We start from the raw sequence: 26,492 nt of genomic DNA, 5'->3' as shown, positions 1-26,492 counted from the left end.
AAATTTCATGTAAAGAGAAATAGAATTCCTCAAAAAATTATCAAACAACAGACGACATATCAACGGCTTCATTTCATTCCAGTACCAGTAATCAAATTTTGTCTCGTTTTGGCTTTACGTATTTCATAGCAATCGTTTGAAGAACTATGAATTTTGAGCTTGTGAGGGTGATAAAGGGCCACCACGTACACAACATAAAAGACCACCTGTATAAAGAGGGAGACGAGTGAATCAATTTCAAAATTCTTGGCAGATTCTAAATACTCGAGTTATTATACAGGGTGTCCTCGAATTACGTGGCCAAAATAATACCGCAGATGGTTTGAGTGAAAATAAGTCGATTTAACTAAACTTCCCTCAGTCCAAAAGTTGATAATTATGGAGCTACAGGGTGTTAAAGTTGAAAAAAAAAATCACATTTTCTTTAATATCTTTCGATTTCTTTGAGTTAATTTCACGAAATTTCATATTTGAGGGTGTTTTAGGATACGAAATTCAAATTTATTAACGATTTAGTTGTTTCTTCTAGGGGGCGCCACAAGCGACCATTAGGACACATTTAAATCTCTGTAAATTTTTCGTGCCACGGTGTATATTATTTTGGTATTTAAAAACCTTTTTCCCTACCTTTTATACTTAGAAAAGGTATACTTTATTGACGTCGCTAGAAGCAACGGTTTTCGAGAAAAATGCATCTAAGCCTGATGATGCATGCAAATTACCTTAAAATTATTTTCCGTTAAAAAAAATTAAGTTTTTCAAAAATAATTATTAGTAAAGGTATAACAATAAGTTTTCAAAATCAGATATTATTTTGACTATTACAACGGCAAAGTCCATAAACTAACAGCATATCCACCATTTCAGAATAAGTGAATTTATTGGCCATACTTGGATATTTACAGGAACAAGAAGCGAAACTGACAAGAAAAACTGAGGGCTAAATAAAAAAACTGACATTTGAGAAACAAATTCAAGTGTTAAAATGTCAATTAAAAACATAGCCAACTGAGTTATTTACTTAAAAGCGCTAACGCAAATATGCAGCGCATTAGAATTATGCGTTTTTCTCCAAAACCGTTGCTTCTAGCGACGTCAATAAAGTATACCTTTTCTAAGTATAAAAGGTAGGGAAAAAGGTTTTTAAATACCAAAATAATATACACCGTGGCACGAAAAAGTTACAGAGATTTAAATGTGTCCTAATGGTCGCTTGTGGCGCCCCCTAGAAGAAACAACTAAATCGTTAATAAATTTGAATTTCGTATCCTAAAACACCCTCAAATATGAAATTTCGTGAAATTAACTCAAAGAAATCGAAAGATATTAAAGAAAATGTGATTTTTTTTTAAAACTTTAACACCCTGTAGCTCCATAATTATCAACTTTTGGACTGAGGGAAGTTTAGTTAAATCGACTTATTTTCACTCAAACAATCTGCGGCATTATTTTGGCCACGTAATTCGAGGACACCCTGTATATGTCTATGTTTTTTGATAGTTTGGACGTTCTGATGTGGACTGAGGTGCCACATGAACATCAAATATTTAATCAATTTTTTACCATGATCAGGCAATTGTTTCTCATCGGAAATGACAAATCAGAAATTAACATGAGTTGATATAAACGAATTAACGACCCGGTAATTCTGACTCACTATTATTAAATGAGCAGCGTTATTTTTACGGTAGAACGATATTGAAATGTGTAATTTGTCAAGCCCGGAAAATACAATAAAAGCTCAAAAAAAACAATTTAAACAGCTCATTAGTAAATCAAAATGGTAACCACAACACTTAATCAGCAACAACTGTCCTATCTCTTCTTAACCCTGCTGGGGGGCAGCCCTTCGGGAGATTTAACTGATAAAGTGGAACTCAAAGTGAATGGAGATAATTTCGATGGTTCTTTGGCGGTACCTAAATGGGTGTTAGCGCAAGTGGCAGGGTCAGTGTTAGGATATGCCTCCGACAATGATTATTCCTTCGACAATGATATAATGCCGGCCTCCATTAGGATTGATCCAGATTGGTTCCGAATCTACATAGATCTAAGTGAGTACGACCAGGAGACTAACAAAGTTAAAGTGCGGACACTAAGTGATGACAGTGTGAAGATTGAAGGTAGCAAGAAGTCTTTGAACAAAAATGGGGCAACTACTACGAAAACTGTAAGCAGGAATTTTCGGGTGCCTAAGACGTACGATGTGGAAAGGCTTACAGCCATTATTAGCAACAATGGGATCCTTCATATCAGCATTCCCAAGGAGAACGATAATGTGTTTTTAGTTTCTAGGGAGAATGATAAGTACATACGTGTGCAACATTAGCGCCGTATTTTATATATATAGTTTAGAAAAAGGTGTTTTACTCACCAAAATTTGCAAGCCAAAAATTTATTTAGGTCGATCTCTAGTTATAAATCTAAAATTGACTGCGAAACCTCCAATATTTGACTCCAAGTTTTTGATGCCTAATGGGTTTAGAAAAATGTTATATAAATTAGGGAAAATGTATATAAAATCATTAAATTTGATTAAAAACAAGAAATCTTTCAAAAGATGGCAAATTTTGTTATATGCACATAAATATCAGATTTGCACTGATTGAACAGAACACTCATTTATTGTACAAAGTAAATGAAAAAAACTAATAAGCGGTTATGAAAATGAAATTTCGTTTAACAAAATTTTAAGTTTTTTTTATGGATAATCAGAATATCTGCTATTCAGACATATAAATTAATTTGTTGGAAAATTATGAATTTGTGGTTCCGTAGTCGAAGAACGATGTGAAATACATATGAATGATGACTGGGAACAAAATCTTACCACAGTACCCACCGTTGGATTGCAAAATATACAAAATAAAAATGAGAACCTATCTAATTACTCTATAATAAAAATCTATCTTACCCCGACTTTTAACTTTCATGCCATATCCTAAGGCTCGCACCTGCCAATAGCGTCATTCCAGTTACGATGCTCTCATTAACCTAAAAAACTTACCTAGGAAAAAAGATAAACAAATCAAAACCTTCCCTTTGAATTTCATCATAAATCCAACTTACCCCCATCGTTCACTTTCATGGCCATATTCTGGGTTTCACACCCCCTTATTCCGTCTATCCAACCGCTTGGCTCCCCTTGGCTCACCAAACCACTGCTGGAAACAACAAAATGCCACAATCAAAACCTGCCCTTTGAATTTTCATCAGAAGTCCAAATTACCCTGAACTTTTACATTCAACGCCCTATCATGGGGCTAACGCCCCCCGACTGTTTCATTCCAGTGACAATGCTCTCGTGGACCTAAAAAAACTTACCTAGACAAAAAGAAAGAACAATTCAAACCTACCCTTTACAATTATAACACAAATTCATCTTTACCAGATCTTTTACTTTCAATGCCCCATCCTAAAGTTCACACCCCCTTGCGCCGTATTTCACACTAATTCCCACCCCTGCCATGACTTCTATCCATTCAAAAAATATTACAATCGATATTAGCAAATTAACCATACGGAAAACGACATAATATATGCATTGTGCCAAATATAAATCTATACCATATAACGAAAATTTCTCAACAATTATGAAAATAATGCAAATTTCACACAGTTAGGCCTAATCTATCTATCTAATAACTATAATATCTCGATATTCTACTTTCCTTTAGGTAGCCTTAGATAATCGTGTAAAATTTTCCCGCGTTAAACGGATATTTCACGCGAGGGAGCGTGAGTGGAAACGTAGAAGAACGCCTCTCCAACCTCAACAGCTCCAGTAGCAAATTGGTCAGCGGAAGTTCAAGCTTATCTTTAAAGACCATCATTATGCACCCATTTCAATATCAAACAGATATGTCTTAACCTGAACCCCTACATCAAAAACCAAAGAAAGTTGGCATTTTCGTTCATTTAGACTTATAGAGCCTCTTTCGATTTAACCGAATTTCATATATTTCGAGGAAGACTGAGGCGTTTTAGTTTTAAAAACTCACCTCTAGATGTCTTCATTTTACATCCCTTTCAAAATCGCAGATATAGGTATTAACGTGACGCCATATCTCAAAAACCAAAGGGACCTTGTAATTTCGATTTTATTGACCCATGAAGTCTTTTTTCGATTAATTAAATGATATGTATCCAGGAAACAAACTCAAAACCGCAAAATTAATATCAAATACGAAATTCCAACATAAGTTACAATAATTGTTTCTGCCAAATGAGCAAATTGGAGCTTTCTTTAACGTCGCTTTTGATGATCTGCGAAAACTTACCTGTAAAACAAAAAAATAACAATGAGAATCTATTCGTTACATCTAAATCGAAAATCCACCTTACCCCGATCATTTACTTTCATGACCCCATCCTGGGGTTGGCACCATCCAACGGCGTCGGCAACATCCAACGACGATTTATCAAAACTTACCTGTAAACAATAGAAATAACAATCAAAACCTTCCCTTTTTAATTAAACCACAAATCCACCTTACCCCGATCTTTTACTTTAGTGGCCCCATCCTGGGGTTGGCACCATCCAACGACGTCTTCAATTAGAGGAACCTTCCCCCCTGCAAGACCTTAGACCTTACATCCTATCGCACTTCCCCACTGTTAAGCCGTCGCCGTTAAACGTTACGGTTTAAAGTGAGAGAGCACGGGTGGAGACCTCGTTCTACTTAGCCCAGAGGAGGGAACGAACCTCCAATCACCAAAAGCTCCATTTTGCCACATAAGGAGAAGAAAGTTTTTGGCAACACCCCCAACGAAGCACGACACTAAACGAGAGGTACACGACACGCACTTTCACTCACTAAATGTCAGTTGCACAAAACCCGTGTCCAGTTAGTAAATGTCCGTTACGAGACACCCGCGTATGGTCACTAAATGTCAACCGTTAAAACCTCTAAAAAATAAAAAAACAACAATCACAATCTCCCCTTTTAAATAAAACCACAAATGCACCTTACCCTGATCGTTCACTTTCATGGCCATATCCTGGGTTTCAAACCCCCTTATTCCGTCTATCCAACCGCTTGGCTCTCCTTGGCTCACCAAACCATTGCTGGAAACAACAAAATGCCACAATCAAAACCTGCCCTTTGAATTTTCGTCAGAAGTCCAAATTACCCCAATCTTTTACTCTTATGGCCACGTCCTGAGATTCACACTATCTTGCGACGTCTTTCTAACTACATCGTTCTCCTTCATCCGCCAAAACATAGCTGAAACCAACAAAATGGAACAATCAAAACCTTCCCTTTGAAATTTCATCCCACGTCCAACTTATGCCGATCGTTCACTTTCATGGGCGCATCCATAATGTGCGACCATCCAACTGCGTCTTTCCAATTACTTCGTTCACCTTGGCTTACCAAATTGGGGGATGTTTAAGAAATTTTTTTGGGGAATCTCATGTCCGGTTTGCAAATATTTTCAGGTTTTAGTGTTTTCAACATAATTTTTTCAAAATATATCCATATTTTTCTTGTATTAGGTAAAAATCCCGCGAAAATAATTTCATTAAGACGCCATTTTTTTTTTGTTACCTCGCATCACCAAATCCCCAGGCACAAACCTCAAACAAATAAATCCCCTTCTTTTGATTTATTACATATTTCCTTGTCTTCTTATTTACTTCTACACATTTTGCAAAGAATTTCTAGCCGTTTTAACTTATGCGCATTGAATAGTTGATAATATAAATTTGGAAATATTACGATTATCACCACTCCACGCCGAGAGAAAATCAAAGACAACTGAAATTTTTCGGATTTTGCGGATTTTTTATGTACTAAAAAATGTATTCTAAGAAACAAGTGCTATGGGCGGGAATTCGTTTTCTATAATATTCGCCCTTATGGAACTACTTCATAGGTATATTCTTCTGGGGCGTGGACGAGAAACGTTTACATTCCGAATATGCCCAATCAGAGCGCAGACCGGCAACCATCGTTCGGAAGAGACCTTGAATTTCAAGAATAGCGGCGTTCTGACGTGCTAACAATTGCCGAACGTAAACAATCCGGGAGATTTTTACGTTAATTAGGCACATATTAATATTATTTCTTTTAAGCGTCTTTATGATTACGTTTTTATATTATCGGCGAATTTTACAATGGAATTGACGAGAAAATTCGAACTTAAGGCGATAGTGAAATTGCTTCCTTTCCCACTGACATTATTTTATTATGCATTAACGAGTAAAAATCGGCGTACTACATGCCAAATTATGCACCTCCATATTATAATACCCCACTCAATGGGCCAAACTTCATCCCAATACTATTTTCACAGAAATACCACACAATAGCTACGTTTGTTTAATACAAAAGTGGACAGATTTCACACACATATAGGGAATGTTAAAGGTCAAATTATTTGTTCCAATTTCGCCTATAGTTCTAACAGATTTTGAGATACCCAAAATAAGCGGTTACACTTCATTTCTTGGGGTTTAGTTTCTGATGCGAGTACCCAAATGTTGTTTTCAAAGTTACGCGAATATAACAAAAAAACACTAAAATTGGTTTCTTAATTTTTTGCTAAAATTGGAAAAAAATAGACTACCAAAGAAAGAAAAGACCCTGGTTTTACGGATATATTTCATCGATTGCAGTTGGTAGTTCTCTTGCTATCTCCATAACAATGAGAGTTATAATATCAATTGAATAGTACAAAGAAAATACGTTTTTGGAAACTTTTAATATGCCATAAACTGTGTTAGTAAATTGTTGCTGATTTTCGAAAATCGTAGATATTTCAAAACATCTCTATAACATAGGCATATTATTTTACAACATACTAAATTGTTCATCTAGCCTGTTGAGGAGAAAATTTTGGAAAATGTAAAAGGCAACTTCCTCAAATCCATTGTCTACGGCTGAAGAAAGTCATATTCTGTTTTGTACAGAATGCCTGAATCGTACAAATAAGTATTGGATGCTAGTAAAAAAATAACGCGATTCGGCAAAATTTGGCTCATACACAAGTTGCTTGCTTTCATTCTACAGGATGAACAAAGTATTTTTTTATCTTGCAAATTGGGAATAAATATTACAATTTTTGATTTACAGACTTGAAGTTATTCCTAGGGAAAACAAGAAAATTTTTGTTTAGTTGTGCTTTGTCGATTGAAAGATCTATGAGTCTGGACAGAATTATTACTGTCTTTACAGCTAATTCTGATTATTATTATAAACATTCGCCCAAGCCCTTAGCAAAGTAACAATGTTATTCTTTATTTTCAAATAAAATAAAAGGAAAGCAAGCAGATTGTTGCATAACGATGTTGGCTAACGCATTTGTTTTCCAATATCGTCATAAAACTTAACTTTTTATCTACGGCACTCATCTGGATTCGAATTACTGTATTCTTCTTCAGGATCAGATGCGAAATCTCATCTCAATCATTATTTTTTGCTTGAGTCAAAGATCTTTGATGTAACATACAAATGGGATACACTAATGACGTATTTCTGACGAAATTCTAAAAAAAAGGACCCGATTAATAGTTTCAAATTGCGAACATCTTGCTCGTCGTCGTGCTAACACTCGTCTGAATCATCTAAGAAACGATATCGGTACGAAAACTTACAAAAAAACTTTATAATCTGCCTATTGCAAAGGTACGAGTCATAGGTCGATCGATAACAACAATATAATGGCCTTCAAACCTTTGAAATACTTCTAGAGCCTTTTTTGTAAGCACACGGCTCGTCGGTCGAACCACTGTAACCATGCACCACACGAAATGATATACTTATGTATATGTATATTTGAATTTCAAGGTTTCAACCTGTTTGGGGTACGGAAGAATAATGCGGAAAATAATAATTTCATGTCCTTTCCATACCTGACTAAAAGCCTCTGGTATGTTGACAATAAAACCATCCACTTGGACCTTAACATGCCTTGGGTTCGAGAAGAGATTGCCAGGTTCTCCCAAAAATACCAGGACAGACTGGACAATCATCCCAACCATCTGACTGGCCATCTACTCAGCGAGGAGACCATCACAAGAAGACTAAAACGATACAAGCCACCTGATCTGCCGGAGCGCTTTAGCAGCTGAAGATATGTGTGAGAACCAGTAATATTAAGTGACCAGCCATTGGGCATCTGGAGGAACTTATATTGTTAAGTTCCAATCAAGACACTATATCCAACCATTGCCAACGTCTTTCAGCGCATTTACTTATTGTTTTTGTACAGATTGTAAATAGATAAAAAAAAAAAAAAAAAAATGTCCTTTCCATGCTGGACATTCTTATCTTGAACACATTCTCGGTATCTGATATTCAAAATTTCTATATATTGGAAATATGGGAAATTAAATTCTGTAAATGGAATTAAATTTCAAAATTAATATAAACAAATCTGGAAAAACCTTTGATCGTCATACTAAAAATTAACGAATATTTTAATAACAATTTGATAAGACAATAATTGAGGTTTCCAGGTTGAAAAAAACAGGAAGTTGAAACCATAACAATTTTTTTTTTTCATAATTAGAATTTTTCTTTAAACATTGTGGAATCAGCAGTCTGAAAACTTAAATTTTCGACCGTCACTAATTGAGGACAAAATTTCACTTTCGGCAATCGCCAGTTTTGATACCAAATTCATATAATGAAATTTTATTAATTACAAAATTTTTTATACCATACATAGCAGGAAATGAATTTAAAAATTCGTAATTTACTATGACAAGTTCAAGGAGTAACCAAAGTTTTAGTATGAGATATGGAAAATGTCTTATTGTTGTAGACGACTGACATTTTGAAAATTTACTTGAATGTGAGGCCGTTAATTTAAATAAGGATTTGATGCACTTATTAAATGAAGTAAAGGTGACCTACAAATATCTGGAGTGTTTTCAAGTGTGTTGCGAATCTAATTACTTTAAACTACAGGTGCTATAATATTTTGCTTAATTAAAAATTCTGAGAGGGGCAGAATGGGGAGCATTAAGAAAGTATTATTTGCCAGATTGAAAATGCGTTAAATCGCTTTATTGCAAATATATAGAAAGCCGTTAGGGGTACAAATTTTTTTTGTAGAATATTCTTTTGATACCGAAGATACCCCACCTAAATCAAAATCAAAAAGCAAAAGCAAAAGCAAATTCAAGTCCTACCTTAATTGTTACTCCAAAATGGGCCAACTTCACCTTTGTTTTACACGTCGTTTCCGTTTACGCGCCAAAACTAACACATAAAGAACAAGAAGGGAAAAAGCACCACAACTTCCACTTTGGAAGGAGACGAAAAGGAGAAAAAGGTCCTAGGCGACGCTCACTACAGGTCACTAAATATTAGTTACACTAGTACCCTACTCGCGACTGTTTGAAACAAAAGAATACCCGATTGTCCCGAATATTCTTAACTTTCGTACGAAAAACACCTTGTGCGCAGCCGCGTTTGTACTCGGCTAAACCTCTACCCTCCTTTCCCGTATTCTCTTGGAAACAAGGAAAGAAATTCAGAACCAGCCTTTTGCACACGTCCACCTCATAGCTCGAACTATTGCAACAATGCAATGGCCTCTAAGCATTTATACAAACTTCTACACCCTTTTTTGCAAACCTACAGCTCATCGGTCGAATCACGAAAACGATACGCGAGGCGAAATAATATAATATATCTAGATGTATTTCGGATTTTAAATATTTCAACCTATTGAAGATAAGGAAAATTAATTCGGTAAATGATAATCTGAATCTACGCACCCCCATGCTGGACGTAGGTTTCTTGCACAAACTTTATTTGACTTTTATATTGTCTACATATTGGACATATCGAAAGTTTATTTCGTAGATCAAATTAAATTTTAAAAGAAAAAGAAACAAATTCTGGCAAAGACCTTTTTTGAGCGCCATATTGGAAAGTGATAAATAATTAAATTGATGACACTTTGATAAGACATTACTTCAGGTTTCCAAATTAAAGAGAATAAGAAGTTCAAGCCATAACAATAAAAATTTTTTTTTTCGTAATAATTGAATGTTTGTTAAGCGATGTGGAAACAGCAGTCAGAAAACGTTAAATTTCGAATGTAACTGATGACAAATTTGCACTGTTACCATAGGACCCAAGTCAGTGTTCGAACCGATTATGTTAACAACTGAAAAATCAAATTTTGTAAATTATAAATCTTTTTTATGTAATCCATTCATAATTAAAACGATATTTAAAACAGAAAGAACACTGGTGCCCCAGAAATATTGTCGTAATATTTCGTGCTACCAAATAAAAGAATAGAGTGACTCAACTAAATACATACATATACATATACATACTATATAAAAAAAGTTCTAATTTTTCATTATACAGGATGTCTAAGTATTTGTTTTATTCGGTAAATGTTTTATTTACCGGTTTAAAACTTCTCTTAGCTGGGTGGGTGGGTTGTATAAATTTATTTAAGATCTCTGATCCAATCCAGTTGATAGGTGGCGCCAAGTATCTTATCGAGATACAAAAAACCAACCGATCCCTTTACCATCGTTAATAAGTTCAATATTTTTACAAATTCTGATACTGGAAACTTTTCTATATCAAAAAGAATATTCTTAAAAAAAACTCGTATTGCTGTTAATGGTTTTTGATACATTTTCGTGATTTAAAATGATAAAATCGAAAAGCGAGAAAATTTTGGTTAAACATCTGCAAAAAATTATTATTGGTCGAAACGGTCGACATCTTGAAAATTTACTTGAGTTAATTTTTTTGTCATTTTCAAGATATATATGACGTTGTGGGTTTAAACAAGGATTTGATTGATTTCATGAAATAAAGTTAACATTAACTCCCTTCACCTGGAACAGTTAGTTTAGCTGGTTGCCTATCGATACAGGCCTAGAGCTCAAGTCAATTAAAATTTCCCACAATCTAACCTCATTCATTTTTCCATAGAAAAATAAAGTCAACCCTGATTTCCTCGGTTTAAAATTGCTGATATTATAGAAAATAGAACTTAAATAATTAAAAAACTTAAAATAATTAAAAATGATAAATTCAGGCGAAGAGCCAGAACGAAAAACCCCATTTCCAGGCCCCAACGCCCAAAGACGACCCCAACTTGTAAGTATATCCCTTGAATACCATCAAACTCCTTACTCAGACTGTTGTGTTCAAATTTTCAGTATAAATTCACTCAAGATGAGCTCAGAGTGCTTAAGGAATGTAATAAAGAAAGCTTCTATACGAGGAGTTTGCCCTTTAGTTTTGTTTTGGGCGGGCTAACATATTATGGTCTTCAAATAGGTACATTCAATCAATGTTTAATGTTACAACCCCAGGGCGCAGTAATTTCATAACATTATTTATAACTTTTTGTAAAGTAAATTTGAGATAATATTAAGGTCTCTTTAAGATTTACAAAGTACCTGCTTGATTCATTTTCTTGAATAGCTTCTTTTAGTTAATAGAAATTTTCTACTAGTTTATGCAATTTAATGTGTAATTAGTTGCAGAACTAATATTACTGTTAAGAAAGTTTTAGTATGAGTCCTTAAATTTTCAGTGTTTATGTTTTTATTTCAACTACAAATCAGAGTTTGATAATTATATACTGCACGAAATGAGACACTTTGGTTTGTGTATGTATCAAATTCAATGTCTCTAAATGCTGCTTTATATGAGTACCTATACATGAATACCTTTTTTTTAATAGATTAACTTAATTTTTCACAAATACAAATAATAAAGATAAATTCTCCATCTTAATATAAATTTCCAAGGTTACCTTACCAGGAATCCTAAGTTCGGAGTATATCCCAAAATAGGCGTCGCCGTAACAGTAGGATATTTCCTGGGCAAATATTCATATCTTCAAAAATGTGCTGAGAAATTCATGGCGCTGCCAGACAGCAAAGTTGGTCGAGCTCTAAAAGCCCAGAGATTAGGAATTCCAGAACAAGAGTAAAATTGCTTGGATAAATGCTTACATAAAGATTAAGTGATACTCATACACTTTTTAGGGAAGATCAAATTGAGTCCCCCTTTTCCATGAGTCCCTTTGGGGGAGTGTCTGATGGTTATACTGATATCCCCAGTTCACGTAAAAACTATGATTATGACAGCAGACCAGTTCCTGAAGGGTTAGACGATTCTTTTAGGCCCTCTTTAGATAGTAAGTAATTATTTTTCCTTTCATTTCCAATAATGTTTGACTGCAATAGACATTCAATATAGATCCAATTGTTTTGCATCAAGAAGAGATGCCTCCTGAACAGAAACATGTAACAACCTATGATGAACTCAGGCTGAAAAATCGGGAAGAATACGACCAAAAGAGGATTCAAGCCTATAGGTGGGTATAGAGGCACCGAAACAAAAACAGATTTTGCCATTTTATATAAACTTTAGGCAGTCTAGAATTCCCTCAAGTCAAGCAGCAGTAAATCCGCCTCCCCAAGAGTTCAACGACGATTACAAATCCGGTCAACCTGGATCTAAAACCAAATATGGAGATGTTTGGGGTTGATTTGATGCAAAATTATGCTTTATTTGTAGATTGTGGCCAGTTAGGCCCAAAATATAGTTTTTAGTAGTCCAGTATTTTTGTATATATAAAGAAATTTTTAGAGACATGCCAATCTAGAATTTGTTGATTAAGAATAAAATATTTGGTTTTATTGTTGTGTAATTATTTATCGATGAATAAGAAAAACAAACTTCATGTATTTTAGTATCCATTTAATAAGCCATAAGCGTCTTTTTGACTAACGTACATATTTTGAATGATATCTTAATAATCCACGATATACAGTCGGTGCAGAAAGTATTCGTACAGAACGCAAAATTATAAAAACGATCGATTTTATGCTATAAAGGACATCTTTACAAGACAAAAAGAAACATATAGAGGTTCATTTATATTATTCACAAATATTTTTAAAAGAAAAAGTAAGTTTAATAATTTTATTATTTAAATAAATATAGGAAACTACAAAATAATCACGAATTCAGACGCAATAAGTATTCGTACACATGTCAAAAACAAAATTTAAAGTAACAAATACGACTCTAATAACAGTTTTAGTATTTTGTAGGATAACCTCTTGACTTTATAATTGCCTCTAACCTTCTGGGCATAGAATTAACTAAATTTCTTGTAAAATTTTCCGGAATTTTGTTCCACTCTTCTAAAAGTGCAACTTTTAATCCCTCCCTTGATTGGATTGGGTGGTTTCTAATTTTTTTTTCCAAGTAACTCCAAAAATGTTCGATGGAATTAATATCTGGCGACTGAGGAGGAGTTTTCAAATATTTTGGGGTGTTATAAAGGATCCAGAGCCTGGTATTTATAACAGTGTGCTTAGGATCATTGTCTTGGCTAAAGATATAGTTATCCTTAATTCCCATTTTTGTTGCACTTTGTAGAAGGTGGGTTTTTAAAATGTGAATATATACCATTTGGTTCATAATACCATCAATAAAATGAAGTGATCCTACTCCTGAAGCGTTCATACAGCCCCAAACCAAAACAGATCCTCCACCATACTTCACTGTCGGTTGTAAATTTTCTTTATTAAACGCAGTTCCTTTTTTTCTTCATACCTTAAAATGCCGTTTGTTGCCAAAAACTTCAAATTTACTTTCATCAGTAAATATGACTCGATTTCAGTAAGATAGTGGGGTGGTAAGATGTCTTCTAGCGAATTCTAATCGCTTCTTACTATTGATCTCATTAATAAAATATTTTTTACGAGCAACTCTGCCTTGATAGCCTTGTTTTTTCAAACAATTCCTCACAGTACTAGCAGAAACAAGTGTATTGTTGTATGTCTTTAGTTCTGTAGCAATTTTTTCCGCACTTATTCGAGGATTCTCTTTAACTTTCCTCGCAATAATGCGTCTTAGATGTTCAGTTAATTTTTTTGGACGTCCAACACGAGGTTTATTCTTGGAAGTTTTGCGCTCACAATATTTGTGTATAATCGTTTGTATAGTAGATCTTGGCCTATTTACTATTCTACCAATTTCCGCTAAAGATTTGCATTCATTATGTAATTTTAACAATCAACTGTCGCACTTCTTCCGATGTTTCATTACTTTTACGTCCCATGATCCTAAGAAGCTTTCAAAATGTTATGTACCATTGTAAAAAAAATTATTTTATTACCTTTAATATTCAACTTTTTCAATTTTACTAAATTTAAAATGTGTATGTGTTAAGTCACGGTGAAGATGCAACTACATGCTATGTACGAATACTTTATGCGAGTCTATTCCGGTCGATTTTTTGTTCTTGGTGTAATTTTCTTAGAAATACTCTTGTTTATGTTTTTTTTTTTCTTGATGTCGTAATATAATAATGTGAAACAATGTGTATGATCAATTTGGCAAAGTAAATTAACATTAAAATCATTGAAATTTATCTATTTATAAAATATTATCTGTTGTACGAATACTTTCTGCACCGACTGTAGCAGGTATAGGGTTTGTATTATTTCTTTAATACATATTTAGAATTTTTTAAGCCAATTTCTTATGAAACGTAAAAATATATAATTATATTTGTTTCGCTGTGTAAGTCGTCTCAAGGAATGCCAAGGTAAACCGCAATACAGCAATTTTAAACTTTTTTACCACAACACGAGAATTTATGAGTAAAGTATTTGCATAACACCAAAACCACTAGAGGGACTTAAATTGTCCAAAGTTATGTATCAATACGCAAAAGTGGTAGCAACATATTCCTGATGCTAAGGCATGTAAACAAATTCTAGTTTGTAAAATCCCCAGGATATGATTTCCTTTGAAATATTTATAGATACTAAATCAATGTAAACGTCCCAGTATTTATGTGTTTTTTCAAGTATTGACACATAAATTGCACTTAACTATTCGTTGGAAATCGGTCTTTAATTGGCGTAATTACTACATATTTCTACTTAAAATTCGAGTTATATATCTACTAAGTTTACTGCAAGAAACTTTTGGGCCTAGGTATCAGGAAGTAGTACTTGTATGTACCGGTAGATATAAGTATCTTCCGCAATTGTCTTTGGTTGTCGACCTTTATATAATTTTAACCCATCAATGTTTGTTGTACGCTAATTAACAGTAGTCAACAATAGTTTGTATATATTGTTAATGATTCTGTGGGCAAAAATGTGAAGGACACATTCATCAAACTTAACCAACCAAGGAATGATGGGTTCGGTTAACCGGTACGACTGATTCATCTAATAAAAGCTACGTAATGCTTCACATTTAAATAGGCATAGATGGATGGTTTTGGATTCATCTAATCAATTTTGCATTAATTTAGTGAACACTTCAAGAATTTGCACTAATTATAAAACTGGTTGTACCCAAAGGAAGAATTTTGTACGGTAAAGATTTTGGATGCATGAGTGATCGAACCTAAACACAACGAAGGTTTCCCAGTGATTTCCCCCACCTTTACTTTTATTTTAAACGAGAAATTTTAAGACTTTCTGCTATTTTTGTCTAACAGAAATATTTCCTACTACATATGAATATTTCTGCTGGGCAACACCCAGTAGGAAATCTCGTCGATAATTTTTTATTGGAATCTTATTGGCTTAAAAAAGAATTTGTTATTGATTGACCCTAAAGCCAAATTACTAAAGTCTAAAATCAACTTTAATTGTATGTTAATTTCCATAGAAAGTTTTAAATAGAGTGTAGCAGCATTTATGGGTTTTGTTAAAGTTAATAACGGATTGAGAATTTGGTCCTTACTGGATTGTCCGGAAAAAGCATAGACATATAGAAAAGTAGTCTGTCCTTAGATAACTTAATTTCAGAAAGTGGGTTTTACCATCGTCATGATTATACATTTATATGATACAATTTTTATGCATAACGGGCGGTTTTCTAGTTCTCAATTTTTTAATAGAAAAATTCTTCTTAATCTGTTTAACCTTTGAAAAAAAATCAAATTATCTCATTGAGTGGATAAGCAATGTTCTGTGAAAAATTTGTTTGTTCTATTTGGTCGTTAAGACTGCATTGGGATTAGCCAAAATATGTATTGTCGAAAGCACGATGTTAACCAGTACTCAAATATAATATCATCTAAATGTAATAAAATATGGGTGCAGATAGCTATTTTTCTCCCTTCTTTTTCACTTTTTCTGTTTTTCTGTATTCCCATTTTTTAGAAAGCCCCCGATAAATTTGTACAAATCTTACTTGTACTATTTTTTTCCCTTTATGTTAGAATTAAAGTTGTTATTTCTACCTTCCAGAACTACCGTCGCAATTATCCTAAACTAATCGTTTTTATCGGAACATTTTCTGACTTCAATTAATCTTTTTGATTTATTTGGCAAACAAAAAGCGCTTTCTCCCCCTGTTTAAGGTTGACTAAAACAAATGCCTTTTTAGCTAATCAACTCAAATTAAATTGAACTTTATTAAACACAACGTATTCCTTACGTATGACAATACAATTAAATATTCATGTTTATCAAATTAAATAAGTAGAAATATTCTGGAGAAATGTTTTTTTTTCTCAATTGATACAAATCTCAATTTCACGGGTCGCCTTTGAAGAATGTTTTTCTAGAATAATTTATACACTTAACACAATAATATAAAGATTTGAATTTTGCAAATTATATTAGTGAAATCTGGGTTAACAAGTCTGATATTTATCTTGCACTTGTAGGCCATTCTAAGAAGCTGTTATGGGCGTATTTGTTCAATTATTTCAAGGCCATTTATGACGTCTTAAAACATATCATAATGTGCAGTGATAAATATATCGGTTTTTGAGAATTTTTTAAACATTTTCCATGCTATTCAGGTACCTTCCAAATTATGTGCATCGCATTAAAATTTGTCTCTGCATGATTTTCAGTAGCATAAACAGAGCTTTCATTCAGTAGCAATGAAACTACTAGTAGCATTCAATCCGGATATAGTTGGGAAGAGGGGGAGGTTCTGACGTAAACAATCATTGAGTAAGAAGATTGTACAACGCTTAAAGTGGCTGAAAAAAGGTGCGAACGGGTTCAGTTCAGCGTGAGAACCACTGAGCAATCGACGGCTTTATTTCAATTTCGCCGGTAGTATTGGTACCGCCGGGTTCGCGGGATATACTTTAATATATTTCAGTGCAGGTATGTTTGTAAATAAGACTCCTGAGTGATTAGTGAGTTAGTAATTAAATTTACCATTTCCAATCAATGGAAAAATGTACTTAATTTTTCTATCCTTTTTGGATTATTAGAAAAGCAAAAATATAAATCATAAATCAAAAATTATTTTCTATATGTATCTTTGTTAATATTGATTTGATATTCCGTCGAGATTTCGATTCAAAGTCCCGACAAATCGAAAACAGTCAGAAACTAGGTGGCGTCTTCTATGGAAATGAGCACTAACTTAAGAAATCTTTATCACTTAAAAATCAATGTCTGGAAGACTTGAAACGTTCATGACTTCGCATAATTTTTTATTCGCTTATTGTTTCATATTTGCCAAGCAACAATTTGCTAAGAACAAGTCATTAAAATTTTATGAGATTTTAAACTCTTTAGGCGATCTAATCGGTGTACGTTGAGAGTAAAATCAATTAAGTCTAGTATTTAGATGATTGAGAAGCAATTTCCACTTATTGATCAACATACATAGATATGAATCCTGATAATCAAAGAACGTCAAGTCTTTGAATGCTCGATCACAATAACCCATTCTTGTGCAATTCATTACAGGACATCAAGATAAACTGTAGTTGATAGGTATTTGCGGTATATAGGGATTGTTGGCCAAGGTCCGCAGACACTTGCATTGAATGTCGACCTTATCATACCAAATAAGCTTTTTTGTAAACTGTACACATTTTATTTTATATTTGTCGGTGAAAACTTTAGTTGTTCTGCGCCTTTGGCCTTAAAACGAACCTTTTTAGCAGAACAATTTGTGAGCTATATGTATTCCTTTTCCGAATTTGGACCCTTTTTGAGCAAAATTAAGTTTTTTCATAAAAGTGTTTGTTATATTAGACAGTGGTTTTATCTGGACTGATCGAGAAGCACTATAGAGTGTAAGTTACCTACGAATTAATTTTTTTTTGGCCACGTGGGCTTCGAAGTGGAAAATTTCCATTCAGTTTGTGCAAAGCATCGTTACTTTTTTAGCATCCAAAACTTTTTTTGTTCATATATTTAGCAGGATTTCTTGAAAACCGGCAAAAAATCAATGGAAAAAAAATGAAACATGAAACAGCATTTCTATTCTATACTCGAATTATTCTCAAAACTATTGAGACCAAGTTCTAAAAAAGCTCAATCCCTTTCTAAATGTTTTTTTTAACTTTCTTCTAAAAATGGTACATTGCACTTATTTTCTTGACACAGTTTCATGAAGCAAAAGTTTTTAGATTGATTTAGCTTTGTGTCTTTTTGCTCATATTTTTTTATTCAATGAATTTTCGATGAAAATTGTTTCAATTTTAAATAATTTTGAATTGTTTCAATTTTAAGAGCAGCACTTGATTTTAGTCTAGAGTTTTTAAGGAGAACCTTGGTCCATTTTTGATGAAGCAATGAATTTTATCTAATCACGATTCATGATAACAGCTTTTCTTTAAATTTGCGTAAAATAAAGATATACCTTTTTTGATCAATTTTAAAATGAAATTAACTTTGGATTAGACTAGTCCACGTTTTCGTAAAATTCAAATTTTGTCCAATTTTAACATTTGCAATTAAATAAAAAAACACAGCTAACCTGAGCTAACCCGAGGTGACCATTTTTAGTAAGACCCAATTAACTTCTGATGTTATTGGTTTATTTCAGAAGAATTAAAAACTCGGCCAATTCATTTACAAACTTAATCTGACCTGATCAAACCTTTTCAGGCCATTTTTGGTCGAATTAGCTTGGGGACAGATTAGTCTAAAATTTCTAAAAATTCTTCTTTTGACCAATTTTGACTATTTTATGCAGTTATAATCCAAATATCGGTTAGAAAAAATACGAAAACTGAAGTTTACGCATATTTAAATCTTTAACACCATTCTTTTAATATAAAGAAATATACTTGGTGTTTCGTCCACTTGAAGGAAACGTGACAGAAAATAAAACGTACAAGTTATTGCAACGGAGGACGTTTTATACTCTGTTTAATTAATAAATAAATTTATTTTTAGCAAAGGCAAGTTAGTTTTTTGCCCAAGGAGTGATATCTTTAATGATGAATAGTCAACTTTTGATGCAGCGAGTTGCTTGGAGAAAAGGAGCCTAAACCCACATTTAAGTCTTGAAGGCTTCGCTGAAACAGTACTAAACTCCTTATTAAAATTATAGTGTAAAAAGTCAAAACTTAACTTATTCCAATAAATTAGATTGAAAAGGAAGTTCGATGCTTAAGATTCGTTCAGATCTCCGGTTTTTTAGAACCTTTTGCGTATTTGTAAATATTTAGTCGATTTTTATGATTTTCCAAATACTTTTTAAACACGTCCTTTCAGGTCAAAATAAATGTAAATGGTAGCCTCTTTCCTCTCTCTAACCTTCGATAAGTCTGGAAAACCTCTGGATCAATTAAGCTCTCCGTGGCAAGTAAATTCTTTTGACTTTTGTTGGACATGCAACGTCCAACTTTTTCTAGTTTGATTGTCATCAAAGCTGAGAAATTACTGCATAAAACCAAATTGAGCCTACATCGACAGGCATATCATTAACCTACTTTCAAGAAACTACGGCGATTTTCGTTTTCTTCGCTTCAATTCAAGATTCTTTGCAGACGTCACTTGACCGAGCTTTGAATGATTAATATTTTCAAGTAACGACACCATTTTCCTGTAAATTAAAATATCTCTCAATAGCTTCCTGAATGTTAGTACGCCTTCATCAATTAATCTCCCTTCCTTATGTAATTTTAATTGTATTTTTATTCGAAAAATATGACGTGCTTTACAGTTTAATGCTCAATTTCTGTTTCAAGGCAGGTAGTAAGTGACGCCTATAATGCACACCATAATAAGCAATAATAACGATAAAAATTGAATTTCCAATTAGTTGCACACACCCAATTGTCTTGCGGTTTAGGCCCATACGTGGGTAACATCAGCTCTGAGCTTTCAAAGCCACAAATTTAAATTATTTTCTCAATATACCGAAACATCTAAATCAGTCTAAGTTATCGCCGATTTAAGTGAACCCGTGGCTTATATGCAAAAAAACATTTTTTTAAAAAGCGACACTTACGATAATTATCAGTAACGGGTTTCACATTAAGTGTATGCACCAAGCTGCTTTCCTTGGTAAAATACCCTTGCCATTTCAATGCTGGTCTTGATAGGACCATATAAGTACACGATTTGAATTAATAAGACCTCCTAATTGTTTACATAACCGTGTCGATTTGCATTTCAAGGAAGTTGCAAATGAATGCGAAAGGTGCCCAAAAAAATTGCACTTAAAGCGGCAGCTAAATTATTCATAAAAGTTTCGGGACGAGCTTTGATTTAGCATTAAATTGATTTTGCAGGATGGAGTTGCAAAATAACCAGACTAAGATTAACTTGGACAGTGACAAGCAACAGCCGCAGCAGTGGTACGGATCCAAGACGAGCTGTGACTCTGAAAAGAGGTAAGTCATTTGCAGGAATAAATTTTTCCTTGCAGCAACATTGAAATGTTCTTATAATTTCTAGAGAAATAACTTCACAGTTACAATTTTCCGATAGAAAATCTATTTTCAATCGGTTAATATGTTGCAATAAATAACTGTGGTTTTTCTGAGTTTAGCTGTATTGTTTGCAGTAAATTAACCGTAATATTAAGGCTAAGGTTGCAGGATTGCGTGGCCCGATTCGCTTCACGATCTAGCCATTCCCGAGCTCCAAAAGTCAAATTAAATCCTGCCAATAATTGTATCAAAATTAAAAAAAAAATCATCAAGATAGGTCATTAAGTTGTGTTCAATTAATACGCCGTTTAATTATTATGTTTTGATTTTTAATTCAAGGTTAAAAAGGTGGACTTACCAGTATTGCGTAAATGGAATAGGTGCGATAGTAAGTTATGTGCATGTTTGCAGATTTTTGGAACGTATTATGTGAAAAGAGACTTTAAAGGGCCTAGGACTCGAAATTTTGAGTCTCCACGCAGGAGATTAACCCTCCTAGGAGAAAATTTATCGTTCCTGATAGTTATTTCTCACTTTATCCTACTGATTTATACTCCCATTTCAGCAATTGCGATTCATTCAGGGCATATCAATCGAAGGACCCGATTATTAATATTCCTTTGGAAAAAGTTCCTAAAAAACAAAAAGTACCTGAGAGCGGAGGTCATGGCCATGGTATTCCTGTCGAGCATCCCACCTCGTAAGTATTTGAAATCATTAATAGTCATCATGAAGAAACACCATAATTTAATAATGTAATTCCAAGTAAATGGGAATGTTACAATTGTATATCTCATAGAGCAACCTTCAGTAAAATAGCGAATTTTGAAAGACCAACAACAGAAACTCATAATTTACTGAAAACTTTGAACCTGATTTCGCCCCTATTTTTAAATCTTAAAAATCTTCGAAACTTCCCTCCAATCCCTCAAAACCTTAGGTTCTTGAAGTCAGGGAGATTTGTGCCATGGGAAAGTTCAAAACTTACAATATTGGAGTTACAAAAACGAGTTTAATTGAGGATCCTTCAAATTTTGAAAATTTCATCTTAATTTTTATTGGCTGCAAGCTTTTAAAGATCCCACTTCAATTCGCTTCGACACTCTTTTTTGGTGTGCCACGAAAAATTGTTGGATTTTTCATTTAAAATTGAAAAATAGGTAAGTCTCACAATCAAAGGACTTGCACGCGAACTTAATGATGGCTTCAAAAACTCCGGAAAACCCTTTCAAAAAGCTCTTTCAAAGTTTGATTTAGAAAACTGCATTTTCATAATGACAGAAATACGTTCTTTCTAAGGTCGTGCTAGTCAAATTCCTCGCCCAATGTTATTCAAATTCTCTTGTGTGTCAATTAATTATCATCCTGCTGCGAACTTCTCAAATATTTTACACCATTCCTTCCGGTCAAAACTTTATTATTTTTAAAGCACACACGTACCAATTTTTTTTTAGCTATGTGGAAACCTTAATGCACCTGCTCAAGGGCAACATAGGGTCAGGCATCTTTGCCATGGGTGATGGGATTAGAAATGCTGGCATAGTCCTAGGTCCCATCGTAGTATTGATATTGGGAATAATCTGCACCCATTGCCAACATCTTTTGGTAAGTTAAATAATTTAGTGGCCTTGGTCCTTATGTAAACCATGTTATAGGCTAAAATTGTGCTCAATACGGAGATTAATAATTAATTTAAACCGTGTATGTATGTGTTATTAGGGCAGTCATTACATCGCCCACATTTGGCCAAAACAGGATGTTCTCAATCTGGGCTCCAACAAATTCCAGAAAAGTTCGTTTTGTGCTGCTTCGGTCGTGGTTAATTGCTGATTTGTCCTCTAAAAACACTCATAATGATTATGCAGCTGAAACTAAGTAGCACTAATTATATTGAATTATTATGGTTTAGCAATAATGTCTAAATACCTGGCAGTCTTTCTGAATAAGATCAACCCGATTATTGTTTCAACCGGATGAAACCAGTAAACATTCTTTAAATATCAATGTGGCTGACTTGTGTAAATCTGCCCGAGGTACGATATTTGAACTTGATTATGTAAATGAAAAGCTTTTCAAGAAACTCGTTTTCTTGGTTTTGTTTGTCTGATAGATTCCTCTTTGAAGGATCGTCAATAGTCTATTAATCTTAATAAAGTCAAATATTTAGTCAACTGATTTCTCTTGAAAACCATGCAAATTTTCGTTTTTAGTTGATTCAGTCAATTAGCGAGATTCCTGAGAAATTGGACATTCCAATTTCCCATTGTTCGAAATGGTAAATAAATGTTTAGCAAACAACCGGCGTCGATTTGCAAATCCTGGTGTTTTTGTATTGTCTTGTAATGAATCTGGTAATTAATTGTTGGGTTGGGTGCAAGTGAAAATACCGTAAAATAGGTAGAATTGCCGGTTTTTGAGAATAAAACATAAAATTGAAATAAAGTTGAGATTAATTAACGGTTTTGTTAAATTTCCTGACACTTCCTGGTACTTTCATTAAATATTTGCTTTTCCATTTTTCCACAATTAAGTTTTATTTGTAGACTCCCCTCGTCCGTAAAATTAAAAAAGAAGCCACATCGATATCTTCCAACACCTAATTGTTAGAAGAGAATCCTTCCCCATCTCTTCCAAAAGGGGTTAATATGAGGTTATGCCAACTTAAACGCTGAAAGCTTAAACATTGTCTCCTCTCCGCAACTTTGAACTTCTACAATAACTTTTAAGCTCAAATAATTAGCTTTTTTTAATTCAATATTTTTTGGGCTTATGACTGTTTGTGTTGCATAAATCAATTTCCAGCCTTTACCCGATAAGTACGGCTTTTCCACACAGCTGATTTTCCTTAGGGTCGATTTTAAATAAATTTTGATTGAATAGCATCCTCATTCTTTTAGAACCTTGAAATTGCTTTAGTATATGGATTACATCAAGTCGCATTGATAGTAGTAGCAGTAGTAGTAGTAGTATTAGTAAAGCAAGGATTGAAAAGATAGAAACTATTAGAATTATTTGCAATTTTATGAGAAACCATGACTTCACGACTACCATTTACTTAAAAATAATTTTTAGTTGAAAGCAGCCAGAAATCTAAATGAATACAAAAAACTGGAAGTCAGTCCGGACTTTGCCCGTACCGTAGAACTTTGTTTCGAAAATGGACCTCCCCGGATACAGGGTCTGGCAAAAATCATGAAACGTCTCGTCAACTTGTTTTTGTGCATTACACAACTCGGATTTTGCTGCGTTTACTTCGTCTTCATCTCTGAGAACATTAAGCAGGTATTTAACGATAATTCAAAAGCCCAAACTTTTTTGACAATAACCACCTGTATCTTAGGTTTTAGACTACTACGGTTATGTATTGGACGTCCATCTACACATGGCAATCATCCTTTTACCCATCTTATTGACAGCCCTAATCAGGAACTTGAAGTACCTGGCGCCGTTTTCCACCTTGGCGAACATGCTAATGTGCGCTGGAATTATGATCGTCTTGTACTATGCGTCGCAAGACATCCCTAGCGTCTCTGATAGGCGCTATGTCGCTGACTGGCAGCAGCTGCCTCTGTTCTTCGGGACTGCTATTTATGCCTTCGAAGGCATTGGCTTGGTAAGATTATAATTTTGTCAGACGTAAAAACGCGAAGCTTATGGATAAATATCTTCAGGTTTTACCTTTGCAAAACGAAATGAAAAGTCCCAGGAAGTTTACAAGACCCGCAGGAGTGTTGAATCTCGGCATGGTGATCGTGACAATCATGTACTTAGTTGTTGGATGTCTTTCCTACCTCAAATACGGAGATAGTATTAAGGGCAGCGTAACTCTAAATCTACCCCCATATGAAGTGTAAGCATTTTAAGGATTTTTCATTCTAAAGTGCTTAAAGCTTGTTCCAGGCTAGCTCAGTCGGTGAAAATTATCATCCCTTGCGGGATTCTCTTGACCTATGCCCTGCAGTTCTACATTGCAGTCGACATCCTTTGGCCCAACATTTTGGCTTATTTAGGCCCCAACGTGAAATACCCAGTATTTGCTGAGCTCACCTTTAGATCTCTGCTAGTTTTATTGACTTGTAAGTTTCAGGTTATTGTTGTAAGCTTTAAGTAATATTAAATTTGAATCAAAAATATTTCAAATACAACTGATTGTCTTGTGGGGCGAATTAGTAGCACTTTACGATACTTCCAATAATTACTGTCTTCTGGTCACTTGCATCTCCGTTAACAGCAAAATTCTTTTACAGTTGTCTTGGCAGAAGCAATCCCATTCCTAGGTCTCTTTATCTCTCTAGTTGGAGCAGTGAGTAGTGCAGCTTTAGCTTTAATTTTCCCCCCAATTCTGGACATTGTGAGTTCGACCTCCTTCGGACAATTGACAACTTTCTCGACCGTAAAGAACGGCGCCATCGTCCTGATTGGAGTGATCGGAATGGTTACTGGCAGTTATGAAAGCATCTCCGCGATAGTCAAGGCTTTCGGCAGCAAGAGCTAAAGGACCCCAAAACGTGACTAGGGATTTTTTTGGGGTCCAGGCCCTCTGTCCGCCCGTTTTAGGCCGGGGGAAGTTGCTGGAGCGCTAACTCCGGCAAGGAAGAATTGTTGCTTTAAAGAATTGACTTCGTCATTCGCGGTATTTCTCTAAGTTTAATAGAATAGTTTCGATTTTAATGTGATATTTTGAAATATGAGTGATTAGTCCCAACGTGCCTGTTTCATTTTCTGAGTTTAAGAAACGTTATTTAACTGTATACAAGATTTTTTCAAAGTTTTATTAGACTTCTCATTACAATTTGTGATATTTTCAGTGGGGTTTTTGTTTCTAATGGGTAGATGCAATAGAGGTTGTTATGAAAGTATTATAGTTAATAAATCTTATAGTTTTTCTGACGCATGAAGACGAGTTTTATTTCAATACGCTTTTTTTGTAAATTTCAGGCAAGGTTGAAAAAGGTACGTCACTGGTCTTTAGAGGTTTCATAGCAAATTAAACTGATAATTTGTATTGCAAGGAATGATTGGTCAAGCAAAGATCAGATAAATCTCGGAGATCGCAAGTTAGATCTTCTTGAAGAGAACAAAATGTACATCGACATCATCAAAGAATGTCGGGGATTGGCGAGGGAAAAGCGCAGAGATTTGAGGCAAATTAGACACAAACATTACCAGAATAAATTCCTCTTTATACTAAAAATATAATTAAATTGTAAACTACTTCATTTCTTCCTGTTATTTCCCACACCCACAATTTTTCTCATCTTACGAGGCACTGTAATATTTAGAATACCACTCTTGTCCACCTCGGTATAAAATCTGTCAACATCGTAGGACATTGGTACTAAGAACCTTCTTTTAATTCTAGAAGAACCTCCCTTTAACTTTACCTCCACTTGGATGGTTTGCGGGTCAACAACTGTCATTTCCATATCTTCCTTAGAAAACAAATTCGTATCCAATCGAATCTGATAGAATTCTACGTCCGTGATGTAACTGGCGACCAAAGCTACGTCATTGAGCTCTGGATCTTTAGGAATCGTAAGCATTTGTTGGGGAGCACTACCGAAAGGGAGAAATCCCGTTACGAGGCTTTTAGGTGAGCTTTGCGGTATCATCCATTGTGGTACTGTCACAATGCTGTCTAGATTCATGGTTTTGATATTTAGAAGCACATCTTCACTGTTTTGAACAGATATTGTGGCTAAAAGGCAAAAGGTCAACAGCTTTAAAGCAAAGTTACTGGTATTAAGCACCATTTCGACTGATGTTTCAGTAAACGTAATTTGCTATTAGTTTCGGGAAGTTAATTGACTAAATGGCAATTCCATGTTTTGTTTTTTTCAATAATGAAGGTATTAATGAAGTTCGAC

General features: G+C 34.2%; 3 protein-coding genes and 1 long non-coding RNA gene across 4 annotated transcripts; 3 read left to right on the top strand and 1 right to left on the bottom strand.

The window, feature by feature from the left end:
- Window positions 1–1,756: 1,756 nt before the first annotated feature.
- Window positions 1,757–2,907, top strand: LOC136344600 (heat shock protein 26-like). The gene has a single exon (XM_066292230.1). It carries the CDS (start codon window positions 1,781–1,783, stop codon window positions 2,327–2,329), a length of 549 nt encoding a protein of 182 aa, XP_066148327.1. The 5' UTR covers window positions 1,757–1,780; the 3' UTR covers window positions 2,330–2,907.
- A 1,350-nt stretch (window positions 2,908–4,257) lies between these two features.
- LOC136344601 (uncharacterized) lies at window positions 4,258–9,289 on the bottom strand. Its single transcript, XR_010732985.1, has 5 exons — window positions 9,143–9,289; window positions 5,134–5,228; window positions 4,974–5,068; window positions 4,497–4,909; window positions 4,258–4,432 (listed from the first exon to the last, which is right to left on the bottom strand). It is a non-coding gene; the product is annotated as an uncharacterized lncRNA (long non-coding RNA).
- Window positions 9,290–10,894: 1,605 nt separating this feature from the next.
- asrij lies at window positions 10,895–12,643 on the top strand. The gene is made up of 6 exons (XM_066291932.1): window positions 10,895–11,087; window positions 11,150–11,270; window positions 11,747–11,927; window positions 11,987–12,138; window positions 12,201–12,318; window positions 12,375–12,643. The coding sequence occupies exons 1-6, from the start codon at window positions 11,013–11,015 to the stop codon at window positions 12,490–12,492; spliced, it is 765 nt and encodes a 254-aa protein (XP_066148029.1). The 5' UTR covers window positions 10,895–11,012; the 3' UTR covers window positions 12,493–12,643.
- Window positions 12,644–17,848: 5,205 nt separating this feature from the next.
- Window positions 17,849–25,523, top strand: LOC136344751 (proton-coupled amino acid transporter 1-like). The gene is made up of 9 exons (XM_066292484.1): window positions 17,849–18,033; window positions 20,485–20,586; window positions 21,191–21,325; window positions 22,080–22,230; window positions 23,698–23,907; window positions 23,966–24,238; window positions 24,297–24,475; window positions 24,526–24,701; window positions 24,873–25,523. The coding sequence occupies exons 2-9, from the start codon at window positions 20,486–20,488 to the stop codon at window positions 25,118–25,120; spliced, it is 1,473 nt and encodes a 490-aa protein (XP_066148581.1). The 5' UTR covers window positions 17,849–18,033; window position 20,485; the 3' UTR covers window positions 25,121–25,523.
- Window positions 25,524–26,492: the final 969 nt, after the last annotated feature.

The sequence above is a fragment of the Euwallacea fornicatus genome, chromosome 17 (assembly GCF_040115645.1).
Source record: "Euwallacea fornicatus isolate EFF26 chromosome 17, ASM4011564v1, whole genome shotgun sequence".
Classification (NCBI taxonomy): Eukaryota; Metazoa; Arthropoda; class Insecta; order Coleoptera; family Curculionidae; genus Euwallacea; species Euwallacea fornicatus.
Note: the sequence above shows the minus strand (reverse complement) of the source record. Positions and strands in the feature narration are given on the sequence as shown.

Excerpts from the sequence above, each read along its gene's own strand:
- LOC136344600 (XM_066292230.1), top strand. The coding sequence starts at position 1,781 with ATGGTAACCACAACACTTAATCAGCAACAACTGTCCTATCTCTTCTTA.
- asrij (XM_066291932.1), top strand. The coding sequence starts at position 11,013 with ATGATAAATTCAGGCGAAGAGCCAGAACGAAAAACCCCATTTCCAGGC. Across the intron at positions 11,088-11,149 it reads CCCAAAGACGACCCCAACTT|TATAAATTCACTCAAGATGA; the intron begins GTAAGTATATCC and ends TCAAATTTTCAG. Across the intron at positions 12,319-12,374 it reads AAGAGGATTCAAGCCTATAG|GCAGTCTAGAATTCCCTCAA; the intron begins GTGGGTATAGAG and ends TATAAACTTTAG.
- LOC136344751 (XM_066292484.1), top strand. The coding sequence starts at position 20,486 with ATGGAGTTGCAAAATAACCAGACTAAGATTAACTTGGACAGTGACAAG. Across the intron at positions 22,231-23,697 it reads CCCATTGCCAACATCTTTTG|TTGAAAGCAGCCAGAAATCT; the intron begins GTAAGTTAAATA and ends AATAATTTTTAG. Across the intron at positions 24,702-24,872 it reads TCTGCTAGTTTTATTGACTT|TTGTCTTGGCAGAAGCAATC; the intron begins GTAAGTTTCAGG and ends ATTCTTTTACAG.